At 35.3% G+C, this 17,372-nt stretch overlaps 2 protein-coding genes across 3 annotated transcripts; one reads left to right on the forward strand and one right to left on the reverse strand.

Moving 5' to 3' along the window:
• The first annotated feature begins 1,885 nt into the window (after positions 1-1,885).
• LOC132631934 (putative late blight resistance protein homolog R1B-12) lies at positions 1,886-8,178 on the forward strand. Its single transcript, XM_060347687.1, has 2 exons — positions 1,886-2,163; positions 5,319-8,178. The coding sequence occupies exon 2, from the start codon at positions 5,344-5,346 to the stop codon at positions 7,621-7,623; it is 2,280 nt and encodes a 759-aa protein (XP_060203670.1). The 5' UTR covers positions 1,886-2,163; positions 5,319-5,343; the 3' UTR covers positions 7,624-8,178.
• A 1,434-nt stretch (positions 8,179-9,612) lies between these two features.
• LOC132631935 (DNA-directed RNA polymerases II and IV subunit 5A-like) lies at positions 9,613-15,436 on the reverse strand. 2 transcript variants are annotated; one of them, XM_060347689.1, is made up of 6 exons: positions 15,298-15,436; positions 13,912-14,122; positions 13,200-13,379; positions 11,456-11,569; positions 10,522-10,678; positions 9,613-10,046 (listed from the first exon to the last, which is right to left on the reverse strand). In XM_060347689.1, the coding sequence occupies exons 2-5, from the start codon at positions 14,110-14,112 to the stop codon at positions 10,553-10,555; spliced, it is 621 nt and encodes a 206-aa protein (XP_060203672.1). In that variant the 5' UTR covers positions 14,113-14,122; positions 15,298-15,436; the 3' UTR covers positions 9,613-10,046; positions 10,522-10,552. The 2 variants fall into 2 exon arrangements, with proteins under 2 accessions (XP_060203672.1, XP_060203671.1); XM_060347688.1 differs by having other exon boundaries at positions 15,262-15,415.
• Between the last annotated feature and the right edge of the window lie 1,936 nt (positions 15,437-17,372).

The following is a 17,372-nucleotide window of genomic DNA, read 5'->3' on the forward strand; positions in this document are numbered from 1 at the left end:
TTTATAGTCCAGTCGTACCATCGGGCTACAAACAACCATGTGATAAAGAGCTTTCGATTTTCGTTTGCGAAAAAGACAAAAATAGTTTTCGCATTTAGGGTAGGTTTAAATTAGTCCCTTACTCCCTTGTATATATTTCTGAGCAGTTTTTGTTCTCTAAGTGTGTGAAAAATGAGCACTTATGGTTTTCTTCAAACCTTTCAACAAGTTTTATCTGTTAGATTAGAGGGAAATGTGGAAAAAATATAGATTTAACCAGCAATATCGCAGGAAAGTCTAGTAGATAATTCTAGAAACTCAGCAGAAAAACACTGCACAAGAAACAAAAACTAGCATAAATTGTGCCTCAAAAAGCTACATCAAACTCTGAAAATAGACCAAAAATGACAAAAACTATAAAAACCACACCTTCAAAAATGAGTTTGCACTAAAAAATAGTTCCAGATTTTCGTCAAACTTAACAGTCGTAGTTTGTTAAAGTTTTAACACATCAAAAGCGCATACTTAAGCAAAAATATATTTAAGGGATTACTTTAAACTATCCCATATATAAAAGCTATTGTTTTGTAATTTTCTCTTCTCTTTAGATTTAACTTAAGTTTGTCTTTCATGACGTGCATGATTTTCTGAAGGCAAAAAGGGGAAAGGGGGGGGGGGGGGGGGGGGGGGGTACTAGTGATGGGGTTTAGTTTCTTTACCTTAATTGTGAAAAATCCGGCCAAATAAGTTGGGCCTCAATAACCCCTGAGGTACATTATCCATCAATGCATATTCGCGTCTCATGAAGCACCTGACACTAGAAAATCTGAAGAGAAGGGTTGGAAAATGTGCAGCAGATGCTACTTGTGTGACAAAGCTTGCGAATCGATGAATCATATTTTCGTGCATTGTCAATTTACCTGGCAGGTGTGGTCCATGTTCATTGCTAACTTTGGCATTCATTGGACAAGTCCAATGACATTCAGGACTGTGTTAAGAGTGTTGGGAAGCTGCATGTCCAGATGCATCCCAAAAGAAGATATGGAGTGCCATTCCTCTTAGCATAGCTTGGACTATATGGATAGAAAGGAATAAGAGGTGTTTAGAAGGCAAAAAGGAGCAGTTGCAGTCCGTAAAATATAGTTGTATGCACAACTTGTACTATTGAAAAGATGGAAATGTTGGGATGAATTTAGATGACATGCTAGACCACTTAGGTTTCTAATGTAATCTACCCTGCAATTTCTTTGTACTTCGCAGTATTATCTTGATACTACTTTTTAATAAAACTTTACCTTCTAAAAAAAAAGTACTATTAATTATGACTCGAGAAAATGATAAAAATGATCTCTTATGTTTGATACTCCCTCTGTCACAATTTATGCGGCACACTTTCTTTTTTAATCTGTCCCAAAAAGACTGTTACATTTATATATATAAAAACAATTTAACTTTACAACATGATTTATAGCCACACAAATATCTAAGAATTATTTTAAATCACAAATTTCAAAAGTCTTCTTTTCGTTATTAAACTCTGTGTCTGGTCAAATGGTGCCACATAAATTGGGACAGAGGGAGTAGTAGATTCAAAATAGTCCCTTAAGTATGCACTTAATAGTTTTGGTACTTTAAATTTGTCAAAAGTTAACATTTTTAGTCTACGTCAAATATTTACTGAATTCTATCCGTTAGATTTAAAGGAAACTATGGAAAAAAATTAACTATAAAACATCAAGAAAGTCCCATCAAATTTAAAATATGCAACACAAAAGATTACACTAATCAAACAAAAATATAAAAATTAACAGAAATTACGTCTAAAAAACTGCATCATATTCTAGAAATAAATTAAAAATAGTAAAAACTTATTGTACCTATATAAGTGTTCCTTTTTCTTCATAGCTTCCTTCAAACATAACGAACAGTTTTTGTCATTTTCTCATTATTGACTTAGACTCTTCAGTCTTTATTTACTTTTTGTGGTACATTGTTCACTCTTCATTTATTCCTTCTCCTTTCCTATTTGTAGCTATTCCATTTCAATTGATCTACTTCAAAACCATATGTGAGCAATTAATCCATCTGCAGCCATACATCTTGCCATATTTGAGTTCATTACTACCTCTACTGTACAAGAACCAGGACGAAGAAAGATTGGTGGTTTTTTTTAATCGTTTGAATGTAAGTTTGACTTTTGTTTCTTCTTATACTTCTTTTCTTTTTAAACTTGAATTGGAGTAACAATGTATCAATAGGCACAAACAGTATTAGTATTTCCTATAATGGTATTGGTTTATTACTCAGTCTAATACTCGCTCCGTTTCAATTTATGTGAATCTATTTGACTGGGTATGACATTTAAGAAAGAGTGAAGATTTTTGAAACTTGTGGTTCAAAATAAGTGTTGAATATTTGTGTGGCTGTAAATAATTTCATAAAGTGAATTTGTTTTCAAATTAGGAAAGAGGTTATTCATTTTGGCACGGACTAAAAAGAAAATAGGTTCACATAAATTGAATCAGAGGGAGTATTACCGATGGTTTTAACTTTTATGTGAGGAAGAGTAGGAATTAGAAAAGTAGTAACAGATAGAATGTTTGGTAATAAGAGCCCGTTTGGATTGGCTTATAAGTTGCTAAGAACAGCTTATAAGCTGTTTTCAGTGTTTGGCTGACCAGCTTATAAGTCATTTTGTGCTTAAAATAAATCCAAAAAAATAATTGGGCCCGTTTGACTTAGCTTATCTAAAGCAGCTTATAAGCTGAAAACAGCTTATAAGCCAAAAAAAAAAATAAGTTGGCCTACCCCAACTTATTTTGTTTTGGCTTATAAGCTGCTTTTTTTAAGCCCATCCAAACAGGCTCTAAGTCTGAAAATAGAATGTCCTGACTTAAGAGAGAATAGTACTCCCTTCGTCCCAATTTAAGTGTTTACGTTTTTTTTTTTTTTTTGGGTTTGTACCAAAAAGACTGTCTCTTTCTATATTTAATAAGTTAACAATTCAAATATCGTACCTGACAATTCAAATGATATTTTAATACATTACATACATCTTTAACCTAGGACCATGAGATTCAAAATCTCTTTTTATTCCTTACATTTTTTGCTCAATCAAACTAAGACGCTTAAATTGGGACACAGGGAGTAGTAGTTTTACTGATATATTTTCCAGCAGCAATTGTAACTTTTTTTTTTCCTCTACATTCTAGATCTTGTTCAATACACTTCCACATATATAGATACAAAATGGGTACTCTTTGGCTTCCCCAAAGTTTATTTCTTTTAGAGTCCTTTAGAATACTCTAGATAGATACTCCCTCCGTCCCATTTTAACCATCATTTTAGCTTAAACAATTGTCCCAAATAAGTATCACTTTGGGAATTCAAAATCAAAATTCCCTTAACATTAAATAAGTACTCCTTTTTAATATTTGCTTAATTCTAAAAAAATCTAATAAATAGGGTAACTTGGTAAACTATACCTTATATTTATCGTTTTTCTTAAGGCAGAATAGCTTGGTAGGCCCTATTTGTCATGACCGCCTTAAGAAAAATAATAAATGCAATGTATAGTTTACTAAGTTACGCTATTTATCATGACCGGGTCGAAAAAGGGTTTAAAATGCACAGTTTTAAAGGGTAGAAGGGTTTAGTTGTCAAACTCGTAAGTACAAAAACCGGGATGACAAAAATGAACAAGCACAGGGGCCTACCAAGCTATTCCGCCTTTTCTTAATGAGCGTGAAAGAGCTAAAGCGACAGTTAAATGGGACGGAGGGAGTAATAACTTAACTATACTCGTGACAATCAAGATTACTTTTAATTAATACAAAGACAACACATTAATGTGTTGTTGTTGGACTCCCAAAAGTTCATGGCTTGGTGAAATTATGAGCAACTTGATCTTCGGACTTGCAATACTCGAGCTCAATCTCTTGCCCTTCATTCTTCTCTCTGATGAAATAATGCTTCACTGGAATGTGTCTTGTTCGGCTGTTGTAAATTGGATTTAGTCCATTGTTATTGCTGATATGTTGTCATGGAAAATCCTTGTTGCTTTGTCTTGTTTTTTTCTCCAACATGCTCCAAATTTCTTCTTAGTCAAATAGCTTGAGAAGTCGCCATGGTTGCTGATATATATTCAGCTTTGATAGATGATTGTGCCATTGTTTCTTGCTTCTTTAATTGCCAAGAAAATGCTCCCCGAACCAAGTAAAAATACATGACCTACATGTTTTTCATATCATCTTTAATTTAGAACCTGCCCGATCACTATCACGATAGGCAACTAACTTTAATTCTTCTCCTCTCCAATACATGATCATACCATAAGCCAGTGTTATGTAGCGAAGAACTTGTTTGGCTGCTCTAAGGTGAAAATTGATAGGATCTTACCTAAATCAGGACAACAAACTAGTTGCAAACATAATATTCAGCATAGTAATAGTAACATACATCAAACATCCAACCATACTTCTGTACAAAGTGTTGTCCATTTTTCTTCAACTTCTCATTTGAAAGTTGAAGCAAGTGGTGTTTCCATAGTTTTGCAACTAAAAACATGTTGAACTTTTTAATCATTGTTTCAGCATGGTTTTGCTTAGCAACAAAACACTGCATCAGCTTGTTGATAAATCTCAAGACCGAAACTTAGTATGCAACAATCCCAAATCACTCATTTCATATCTCTTCATCATATCTTTCTTAAACTCAGTAACTATATTCTCGCTATTACCAGTAAAAATCAGATCATCAACATAATAGCAACAATTAAAATAGGGTTGAAGCAAATAAAGTCGCTTTGTTAAAAATCATATCATCAACTTAATAGCAATCAGTTAAAAACGACTAGATGCTCGATTTTATTGGTTCCAAATTTTTGGGGATGATACTGGCCGATTTGTTGACGGAGGACAAAATTGTCCCATATCAAATATTCAGGGAAAAAATTGACCGTTTTCCATCCAAGCTGGAGCAATCATTAGTTCGAAGGGCAATCTTGGGTTACTTGGCTAATGGCAAGGGCGTTGTTGAGCCAAAAAACAAAGCGGATTACAAAGTTATCCCATATCGAATAATTCAAAGGCAAAGTGGCCTTTTCCCCTTCCCAAACTACGAACTCTAGTTTATCGTCTTTTTCTAAGGAAAAAAGAACTTGGAAGAAAAGGAAAACTCCCTCCAAATATTATCTTAATAGAAAATTTCTGTAGTATGCAATTCTATATATTCCTTCAACCCCTAGATCTCATAGATTAACTTTTACTTCTTTTTTCCATATCTATCTAATTTTATTACTAGCAATCAGTTCTAATGTAGTTATATTTACTTTCTAACAGCAGGAAAGAGACCAAGCTAATTGACATGGAGAACTTTCTGACTAGTGAAAGAACACCTGCAGGTGCAACCGCTTCCACCCAACATAGTTTTTCACCAATTGATGAGGAAGTAGTTGGTTTTGAGGATGAAACAGAAAGTATAATTCGACAATTAACTGGAGGAACAATGGAACTTGATATTGTCTCGATTGTTGGAATGCCTGGACTGGGTAAAACAACTTTGGCTAGAAAGGCGTTCAATCATTTTATTGATAATAAACACTTTGACTTTCGAGCATGGTGCTCCATTTCAAAAGAATATAGCTTGAGCAAAGTGTTCTCTGATATTCTTAAACAAGCTATAGGCAATATCAATGGTATGAAAGATGAAGACATGCCTGACAAGTTGCGCAGGAGTCTAATGCGCAAGAAATACCTCATCGTATTAGATGATGTATGGGACGTTAAGGCATGGGAAGAGTTCAGATTATCTTGCCCACAGGATGAAAATGGAAGCAGAATAGTTCTAACAACTCGAGATGAAGAAGTGGCGAGGCAGCTTAAGCACCACAATCATCCATATTTTCTTCGATTTCTCACAGTGGATGAGAGCTGGAAATTACTTCAGAAGAAAGTATTTCAAGGAGAGATTTGTCCCCCAGAGCTACTCAAGGTGGGATTACGAGTTGCCAAAAACTGTAAGGGATTACCAATTGTCATTGTCTTGATTGCTGGAATTTTTGCAAAGCAGAGGCAAGTCTCTTTTTGGAATGAGGTTGCAAATGATTTAAGTTCCCATGTTTTAGAAGAGCAAAGCATGAAGATAATAGAATTAAGTTACGACCATTTGGAAGACTATTTAAAGCCTTGCCTTCTTTACATGGGATTGTTTCCGGAACACTACAAATATCCAGTGTCCGATTTGCTGAAGTTGTGGATGGCTGAAAATTTTGTACAGAACATGGACACAGAGAACATGGAGGAAGCATCTAAGATTTGCTTGAATGATCTAGCGAACAGAAGCCTAGTAGTGGTTACTAAAAGGAGAGTTAATGGTGAGATAAAGTACTGCACTCTTCATGATGTAGTGCGTGAGTTTTGCTTGAGAAAACTTACAAAGGAAAAGTTTATGCAGCTCGTAGTCCCGTGTAATCCCTACAAGCCTTCAGATGCAAAAGTGTCTCGGTTATGCATGTATGTCCATGACGATCTTGTCAAACAATTGGTGCAGAATGAATATTCCTTGGATAAGATTCCAATATTGACAGGCTTGAAGGAAGGGGAGTTCATTGCTCATCCAAAATTCTATGCGTGGGATCAGATAAGTCTTTTTCCTTTACTTGACAACTTTAGATTTATGCGGGTGTTGAATTTGTTGGATATCTACTTGGAAAGTTCTTGGGCTTCAGCAATGCAAGCACTAACTCAATTGAGGTACCTTGCAATTCGTACGAAAGAATTTGATTTCCAATGGGTATCACACCTGCTCGATCTACAAACTTTGCGGGTGGTGTGGGAAGATTCAACTATAATGCATTTAAAGACATCACCTGCTATTTGGAAAATGCAAAACCTACGGCATGTGGATATCAACGAATTTTCCTTCAAATGGGAAGACAATGATCGAGCAATTTTCGAAGAATATTCAGTCTTACCGAACTTAAAGAGTTTTGGGAAGTGTCGTGTATACTTGGCTGATATGAGTCCGGAGTTCTGGTGGAAATTTCCAAATATTGAGGAACTAAAGCTGCGAATCGTTGAACCCAAATATTGTTCCGTTGTGCAACCGGAAGTTGATATGCCGAATCTTGAAGAACTCCAACTTCAATCTCTCGAAGTGGGTTTCTCAACCTACATATCTATTGGATTGGGCGGCTGTATTGCCTTCCCTTCAAATTTAAAGGATTTGTCCCTTCACAGTATTTTCCTAACAGAAAAAATCGTCTCAAATATTGCAAGACTGCGAAACCTTGAGAGACTCAAACTCCGTAGAATATACTTCAGGGGTAAAGGATATAGCAGATGTTGGGATACCAGTGATTACAAGTTCCAAGCACTCAAAGTCGTGAAACTACACTTTGTTCTTATGACAGAATGGCGCTCCTTGGAGACATCCTTCCCCATGCTCGAGAAACTAGTTATAGATTATTGTTGGAGGCTTCAAGAGGTCCCTTCCAGCTTTGGGGATATCCCAACACTAAAGTTGATTAAGCTGATTCGCTGCAGTAAGTCACTTAAGAACTCAGCTCTGAACATTAAAAAAGAAGTAGAAGAGAAGACAGGATGTGACAGTCTCCAAGTTCAGTATGCGGCCCGGTGTAATTAAATGAGGGAAATCTGCATGGTGTAGCTAACATTAGACCTTATTTTTATCTAGTAGTTATACTTTAATTTATTTACGCCTCGTAGCTAAAAGGTGTCTATCCATTACACTCCATAACTAAAACATACAAATAGGTTAACATAAAAAGCAACCCCTGTATCCACATTTTTTCTCTCTCCTCCCTCCCTTCCCTCTCTCTCTAAGCTCTCTCCGTATGTACAGGACTCTTCGTTCCCTACTTCTTCATCTTCTTCGTCTTGTTGCTTGTATTCTTCATAGAAATTAAGTTCAGATCTCTGAGTATTTCTCAAATCGGGGTGTAATGGTGTTGTTGTGGCTCAAATCTACCCAGCGGTTATGGGAGTGAAAGTGGCGGTGATTTTTTTAATTTTCTGGTTGTTTTGTCGTTTTCAGCAAGCATGGTCGGTATTTTCTCGCCGCCGGTAATACCAGATCCGGTTGTTTTCCGGTGCCGGATTTGGAAAATAGTGTTTCTTTTATGAGTGAATTCATTAATTTTTTAGCATACAATCTAGTGTATTCATTAATTTTTTTTAGCATACGAAACAGTGTTTGGGGTGTATTTTATTTCTTGTTTTCCGTATTGCAAAAATGTATTTGCGGTGTATTTTTGTTTCTTGTATTTTTTAGGATATTTTTTTGTATACAACTAATTTTAAATATAATAAAGTGAATACAGTGTAAAAGTAGCTACAAATGAATACGGTTGAGTTGAATACATTTGACTTGGATTAAACTTAGTTGAATACATCGGAATTTGACTTGAATACAGTGAAATTTAATTTGAATACATCAAATTTTGACACAACCGAATTTTGAATACAATCCGAATTTTGAATACAATCTACTGTAGCGCGCGAATACAATCTATTGTTGCTCGCGTCTACTGTAGCTATGAAATGTAATTAGCTAAAGTGTAGCTATGCCTAAAAAATAACCCCCCAGAATGTAATCATTTATGTAAGTTTCCCATTAAATAATGCTAAGTAATTTCACAATTATGATACATTAGCAAAGAAGCAAACTTACTCTTTCCTACACTTTTTTGCACCTCTGACATGAAAAACATCAGATGGTATAAATTAGTCCCGGGATTGTAATCCCGGGACTATTTTGACCTCAAACCAAACGACCACTTAGAGAATATCACCAAGACAAATGAGGCAAAGAAATTATATTAAGCGCACTGCGGTATATACAGAATTATACATGGATACAGAGACTAATGGAGTCTGTTTTGCTTTTGTGGATTTTTTGTGGATTGCTTGATTCGGCGTTATTGTCTGGTTAGCTATTGCATCATCTGTAAGGTAATATGTCTAGAGCTTTCCTGTATGTCATTTCGGTTTTGTATTTAACAGTTTTTTCAAAGAAGATAATTTGTCAAAGTTCTATTACCACTTTCCATTCATGGATCAACGAATTTGAGTTCTCCCTGGAATACTTATCTGTCTTGCTTTTCTATGCATGACCATTTATTTCTTTTGATTTTTTCACACTCGATATCACTGTAACTTTACCTTGATTATCGCAGAACAGGGAGAATGTTGCAACTTATTTAGTCGCTTTCAATAGTTAAAGTATTTAATGTGAAAAATACTACTAGGCGTTCTTCTTTGATGTGAGGTGACCTGCTTCAAGGTTGAACACTTTTTTTAAATTTCCAAGTAAACATTGAAACCCTTGAACAGAAAATAGATTGGTGTCTTGGTAAAATTCGCATAGCATAAAGTGATTTTTTTTTAAATATCAAATTGATGAATGCAGTTGTTTGTACAATTTGTGCCTTAAACCCCACTGTGAAGATGAATGTTCTTCATAAGTGAACCTTTTGCAGGGAGTTTCTTTATGGCAGAAATTTTCTGAACTCAGATATGCACTAATCAGATTTATCAATGTGCATGAAATTAACCTTTTTTAGTATTGGCAACAACTACAACCATGCCTCAATCCCAAGCTAGTTGGGACCGGTTATAAGAACGATATTAATCATATCACTCCATTTAGACCCATAACAAACATTGGAGTAAAACAAGAGCTCTTGGACAAAACGGTATATCCCATACGGTTGAACTCATCTGCAAGGATAATGCCTTCCGCATAAAGAAATATTGACCCCTTCAACCAACGACACTTTTAAGCTCCATTTTAGCTTTTACAATATCATAAGCATGTGCGCGAATCTAGGATCTAAATTCTAGAGTCCGTGGATTCAGAATGAATGCCATCACATGATTATATGTATAATGGTTTTTTTTTTTTTTGGGGGTATGCATGCATACATTGTTCAAGTTGAACAAAATAGATTCAGCGGAATCCATAGAACTCGCTCTAGATCCACTTTTGCATAAGCAGTACATTAAGCAATCCAGGAGTGTCCTAGCGCCTCTCTTTCACCAATTATCCTGAAAAGAAAGAAAAAAGGCTAAGTTAACCGAAAGATGGTTATCGGTTCAAACCCTCAGGGGTTGGCCTGGTGGCAATTGACTTGAGCCTTGGGGTGCTCCCCTTCAAGGTCTCAAGTTCGAAACCCGCTGGGTGCAAACAATTTCTGGGGGCCATCGGACTGGGGAAACCCTGAATTAACCGTGGTGCACTTGCGGGAAACTCCTTGCCGAGGGCCTGTGCACCCCCGGGATTAGTCGGTCTCAAAGAGACTCGGACACCCGGTGCTAGTAAAAAAAAAAAAAAAAAGATGGTTATCGGTTCAAGAACGTAAGTGCCCCTGTTTTTACATGGTAAGACGAGGTAGAGAAAACACAAGGTTCTCCAGATTCTCAATAGCTCTTTTTAGTGTGGTTTGGAGAGGGGGGGGGGGGGGGGGGGGGGGGAGCAAATAACAAACGACTACATAACTTGACTGTTCTGTCCACTTCTTACCTTTCAACTGGTGAAAACATCAAAAACTAGTTCAGACCACATATCGGTAAGTAACATAACGGCCTGCAGTCTCACTTGGTCTAATAATTTTCACGACTTGGCCACGTTTTAGCCCATAATATCTAGCAATTGGGTCGGTGATCTGAATCCGAGGAAGCTGTTTTAGCAGAAGAAAATGTTAGGCATTCAATTAGATAGAAAATTGACGAAGTAATCAATCACACCTATCTAAATAGCATAATTCAAAATAATGGCAGGGGAATCAACATGATAGATAAGAATAAAACGATCAGCCAAAAGGAAGAAGCAAAAGATAACAAGGCCATGAGTGTGATGATCAATAATGCAGCCTGCAGGTAGTTTTTCCATCAAAGCTATTCACAATTAACATTAGGTTCATCAAAGCCCCTTGAACTGATCCAATTGCAAACTGAACAGTTTACATCTGGGCAAGCCTCTCAACTGAGCACTAGTTCCTTATAAAATTCCCGTCAGCCAAACTCCCATTCATAATAGAAGCCCAGCTATAGAGATGCATTTACATAGATAGATGGCTATCGGATACAAGGTTTCGACGATCCTTCACATAAAATAACGCAAAGAAAAAATGGTTAAATTTTTCCATACTACGACTAAGGGAACAAGACAGTTTCGGCTTTAACACTATCATGAAGCATGCTGCTTTATCTTCTTTTTTCCATCTCCAATTATTACCCCTTCCAACAAACTCATTCCCAATGGGTTGAAAGGGAATACAAAGCCATTAAATTAATAAGTAAATTAGTTATTTCTCATTTACTCCATTCTTTCACTCTTAACCACCATTAGCTCGAAAATGCCTTCAACTTTATGCACGTAAAACGTGTCTCCTGGTCTTTAGTGTATTATAGGAGGTGAAAAGTTTAGCAAGTGCAATAATATTACAAAGACGAACCTGTGTTTCTTTCACAGTGTATCTTTCCAACAAGCTCTTCTTTTCTTCAGGAGTAAGTGGCTGGTGCTCAGGAATTAGAACATGATTTTTTATGTTTACCAACATCTCTGCCTCCTGAAACATTAATCATATATCTTGATGATTAAGAAGATTAAGCCTTCTAATACAATAGATATCATTCACATGAAGCAACTAAACGTCTAAATGTGCATATTAGAAGCCAAACGATATTCCAAATCAAACAAATAACAGAGACAAAGCCCCTAGAGGAATACCAAATATCCCTTTATATAGCAGAATCATTCTCTATCAATATCTATACCAGCTTTGGATAACATAAAGTTGCAGAGTCATTCCCAACAGATAACTTTTTCCAAATATGTAGAAGTCATTCTGAACAGAACGTCGATTTGTTCATATAATGTACAATAGTCTTAAGCCATTGTCTTGTGAATTGTGGCTTATGAAGTCAAGTACAGGTTGTCTAGGCTGGTTTAATCCATAATGACATAAAAGCTAAGTTTATTTACTCATATACTTGAAAAAGGGATTTGGTTCGATTATCACTTAAGCTTTGAGTTGGAATTCGCTATCCGATGAGGAGCGCTAGGCAGGCCTTGGCAGTCTCATCCCTGGACTACCTCTCCTTTTCACTACTTTACTTGGCAGCCCCATATGGCTGCTAGGCATTCTGGATATGCTAGCACATAGTACGAAGTAGATTCTTAAACTTGACACTTGGTCTTTGCACTTTATTCTAATTCTAGAAAGAATTTGAACACCTATTCTTCTGAAGCTTGAAAATGTCATCAAATGGAAAGGACCTGTAAACAGATACAAGGTCTGCTGGAACTGGAGACTTATATCTAGAAGTATCTTTTTTTTTCGTAAATATCCAAGAAATCCGCTGTTTTCAGCTTTGAAGCTCAGTGGTGTAGACACCAATATCCCCTCCACTTTTGAAAAATTACACTTATTTGATCCATTGGTTCTAAGCAATATGCAGGTAGTAGGATTAGACGAATTCTATTAAGAAATAGTCACAAAAGGCTCTTGTTTAACATAGATCTTGATCTGTTGAAACTCCAGATATCAATGTTTGGGAGAAGGGTATCTTAGATATAAAATTCTCCAGTTAAGACACACATTGAAGACTTTCTTTTAGGTTGCATCAACCATATGCAATTAAGAATTATATAACATAATCTGTTTCCTCCATTTTAATCATATTAACCATTCAGTCTCGATATCTTTTTCATAACGAGCTGCCACCAATTTTAGCATACGACACCACGGATTTCTATCCAATAGCATTAGCCATGCAACACAACAGCAAATTGGAAGCCTAATGAACTTCAAACACTTTTTCCGAAATAAATGACTGAATGTCCTCCTCCCCCTCTCACCTCAAAGAATCTAATTACGAGAAATCCAGAGGACAAGCTTCTTGTTCCGAACACATATTGGCTTCATCATTATGCCATCTTGATACAAAGTCCACTTATCAAAATGAAAATGGTAACGTAACAACATACTGTCTTTCTGATTTTGGTGGTCCTACTACTTGACTAGTGTCAAGTGCTCAAATGAATAATAGTCAGAAGAAACCAAATAACAAAGGCACCAAAAATAAAATGATCACAAAACTAGGAGTAAACTAAGCTTCTCAGCTATTTCATAACAGACTCAATCCTTCATTCAAGTAGTAAGAACAAGCTAATAGTAGAAATACTACAGTAGTCACCTGGAAAACCTCCAAGTGGAACTTTGTAGATATTTCACTAATGCTGGTACGAGCAAAGGGAGTCAAATTTTGTTGCACAATCAGGATTGCTTGGAAGACATCTTCTTTTTTCATGCGCTCTGTATAAGTTTTCACTGTCTTAACACCAACCTTTGGCTCCTCTGGAAAGAACACATATATCTGGCATCAAAAGGAAATGGCTGAGACATGGGTAACAAATAATTATGAAATCCTCAGTTATACAATGAAGTGACATACTAGTAGAAAAGGAGTAACTTAAGCCATAAAACCTGCAGCAAAATCAAATTTGGTGTTGGAGAATTGAAACAAACACCGAATATTTCACCAATTTAAGGAAAGAGTGTTTTTATCGGTCATCAAATTAAAGGAAACATTAAAATCCTTAGGCAAGAAAGCAGTAAATTAAACAGACAGTATCAACAACAACATACCCAGTGGAATCCCACAAGTGGAGTTTGGGGAGGGTAGGATGTACGCAGACCTTACCTCTACCTTTGTGGGGTAGAGAGGCTGTTTCCGATAGACCCTCGGCTCAAAAGAAACGCAGTTAATGCAGGATTGCAAGAAAAATAAGACAGCAAAATATCAAGATATAAAACAGATGGAGCAAGACATAGTAATACACACATAAGGATAAACCGACAGTAACCATAATCAAAGATATGCAAGAAAGGAAATTGAAAAAGCACACCTGATCAGAACTGTTGTTACGTTTGGCTTTCTGAAATACAAGGTCTTCTCTCTTCATGTTCTCGCCATACTTCTGAAGGAACTGATGTTTTGACATATTTATCTCAAAATCTCCAACAAGGTAGCCCCTATCGGACAACATTTCCATCAGTGTCTTACGAACTCTGAAAAGTCTTGAGAGCTCCTCCTCTGATAGAGTCATCTTTGTGCTACTGAAGTCAAAAAAAGAAAAAACTATTATGGTTCTTACAAAAATATAAGAAATTTAAATGCAAAAGATTCACGGTTATATCGAAATTACTTCTACACTTCATCAAGTTACTTGTTTCAAGTAAGAACTAAAAAAATAACGCTTCTTGAAATAATAAAATAGTTAAATAACCATGTAATCCCATGATATGATAACAGAGATAAACTTGAATTGCAAATGCAGCTCCAATCACTTCCCAAGTTCAACTTGAATACTAATATCCAGCAAATAGGCACATGGAAACAGAGAGTTGCAGCAGTCAGCAGAGCAATTGAATACCAATTACACGCTAATAACTACTCCCTCCATCCCACATTACTTGTCCACTTTCAACTTTACACGTCCTTTAAGAAATCATAAATAAAATTATACTTTTACTACATTACCCTTATCTCTCTCTACTAAATTACACTCTAATCAATATTGGTTACTTTCAAAAACAACGAAATGTTAAGGTCAAAATAGGAAAAAATTAATTAATTATTTTGTAAATGGACAAGTATTTTGGGACGATTGCTTTTAGTAATGTGGACAACTAATATGGGACGGTGGGAGTACTCCCTTTGTCCCAATTTATTTGGGACACTTTCTTTTTTACTCTGCTCCGAAAAAAATGTCACCTTTTCATAATTAGAAACAGCTTCACTTATAATTCCCCTTTTACCCTTAATGAAATGATTTGTAGCAACACAACAAAGTTCTTAAACTTTGTGCCAAGTCAACAGTGCCACGTAGATTGGAACGTGGGGAGTAATAAACTTGAATTGTCGTGCTTAGGCTAACATGTACAAAACGAGAAATGAATACTACCTTAGAGAATCTTAGGAAATCAATGAAGATAGATAAAGAACAATCAAGTAAAGAAACGACACTCCTTTGTACTTACAGATACAAGTTACTTAGAAATTTGCATAATGATCCATGAGGGAGTTACTCCTTGATGAAGAGTGAAAAAAAAAAAAAGGAGAAAAAGCTGGAGGAAAGTAACAGCAAAAGAAGGTATATATAGAAAGAAAAAGAGAAGGAAGATACAGAGAAACTGACATAGTTTCAGTAGAAAAAATAGAAGAAATCATATTTAAAATAAAATAAAAGGCTTACGAGCAATCCGATGACAACAACTGTTGGAGCACCAACCGTATCAATGGCGACTGAGAGAGGCGTATGATGTCTTGAATAACCCTAAGCAGCTGCGTGTAATTGTAAATTGGAAGAATTAGCTAATCCAATTAAATTTGGATTAAGAAAACTAGGGTCTAAAATACTATATTTTTTCAAATTTTTTAATCTTTTATAAAATATAAAAAGACCTCAACTTAATATAAAAAACCTATTAATCCCCTTCTCCTGCTCCCGCCCCTCCCCCCACACCCCCTAATTTCTTTTAAAAAAAAGTTTTGAATTTTTTATTTACTTTTTCACCAGTCACAGCCTTCCTCCTCCCACCCCTCACCACCTCACCCCACTAAAAAAAATTTTTTTTTTTTTTCACCAGCCGCCCCCTTCTCCTCCCACCCCTCCCCCAAATTTAAAAAAAATAAAAATTAATTTTCTTTATTTATTTTTTGGAAAAGGTTCATAAATATCCCTAGCATATTGAAAAAGGCTCATAAATACCCTCATTCCACCTTTTGGTCTAAATATATCCTTCCATCCACCTTTTAGGTCTAAAAATACTCTTAAGGTTTGTTTTTTGCTCAAATATACCCCTCAAACTAACAAGTTAAAATTAACTCTTTTAAAAAGCCAAATGGCATTTTGTAATTGGTCAATAATAAAATTCCGTAATTTAAAAAAAAAAATCCAGATTTAAAAAAAAATTGCCAGTAATTTAAAATTCCAGATTTAAAAAAAAAATCCAATAATAAAATTCCGTAATTTACATATTTTTTTTTTTAAATTGTGTGGAAACTTTAGGTTTAAATGTTTTATTTTTTAAGGTTTTGATTCAAGCGTGTTATTTTTTTAATCAAGACATAACTTTATTTTGAACATAAATCTAATTCAATTATTCTACTATTTTTTGAAAAAAAATGGGTGGGTTTGCGTCTTAAAAATTGGGTGGGTTTTACTTATTCTAAAATTAAAATGTATGACCAATTACAAAATGTCATTTGGCTTATGTCTTGATTAAAAAAATAACACGCTTGAATCAAAACCTTAAAAAATAAAACACTTAAACCTAAAGTTTCCACACAATTTTTTTTTAAAAAAATATGTACATTACGGAATTTTATTATTGGCAATTTTTTTTTTTTAAATCTGGAATTTTAAATTACTGACAATTTATTATTGGCAATTTTTTTTAAAATCTGGATTTTTTTTTTAAATTACGGAATTTTATTATTGACCAATTACAAAATGTCATTTGGCTTTTTAAAAGAGTTAATTTTAACTTGTTAGTTTGAGGGGTATATTTGAGCCAAAAATAAACCTTAAGGGTATTTTTAGACCTAAAAGGTGGATGGAAGGATATTTTTAGACCAAAAGGTGGAAGGAGGATATTTATGAGCCTTTTTCAATAGGTTAGGGGTATTTATGAGCCTTTTCCGTTTATTTTTTCATCCCCTCCTCCTCCTCCCAACCCTCCCCCTCCCCCCGCCCAAAATAAAAACAAATAAAAATTAAAACAAAAATTTAATTTTTTTATCAGCCCCCACTCCTCCTTCTCGCACTCCTTCCCCCCTAATTTATTTTTTAAAATTTTGATTTTATTTATTTATTTTTTCACCCCCCTCCTCCTCCTCCCAACCCTCCCCCTGCCTCCTTCCCTCCCCAATTTTTTTTTTAAAATTTTAATTTTTTTATCAGCCCCCACTTCTCCTCCTCCTCCCCCTCATTTTTTTTAAATAATTTTTTATTTTTTATTTTAAAATTGATTTTTTTTCTTACCAGCCCCCACTCCTCTTCCTCGCCCCCAATTTTTTTTTTTTTAAAAAAAATTGATTTTCTTTATTTGTTTTTCACACCCCCCTCCTCCTCCTCCCCCAACACCCCCCCCCCCCCAAACAAACATTTTTTTTTTGGAAAGGTGGGGGGTGGTGCGTGCAAAAAAAATAAAAAGTTTTTTTTTCAAAACTTTTTTAAAAAAAGCAATTTTTGTTTTGGGGGTGGGGGGTAGTGAGGGGTGGGAGGAGGAGGGGGTGGTGAAAAAATTAAAAAAAATATATCAAAATTTTTTAAATTTTTTTTTTGGGGGGGGGGGGGGGGGG

This window comes from Lycium barbarum, chromosome 3, assembly GCF_019175385.1.
Source record: "Lycium barbarum isolate Lr01 chromosome 3, ASM1917538v2, whole genome shotgun sequence".
Lineage (NCBI taxonomy): Eukaryota > Viridiplantae > Streptophyta > Magnoliopsida > Solanales > Solanaceae > Lycium > Lycium barbarum.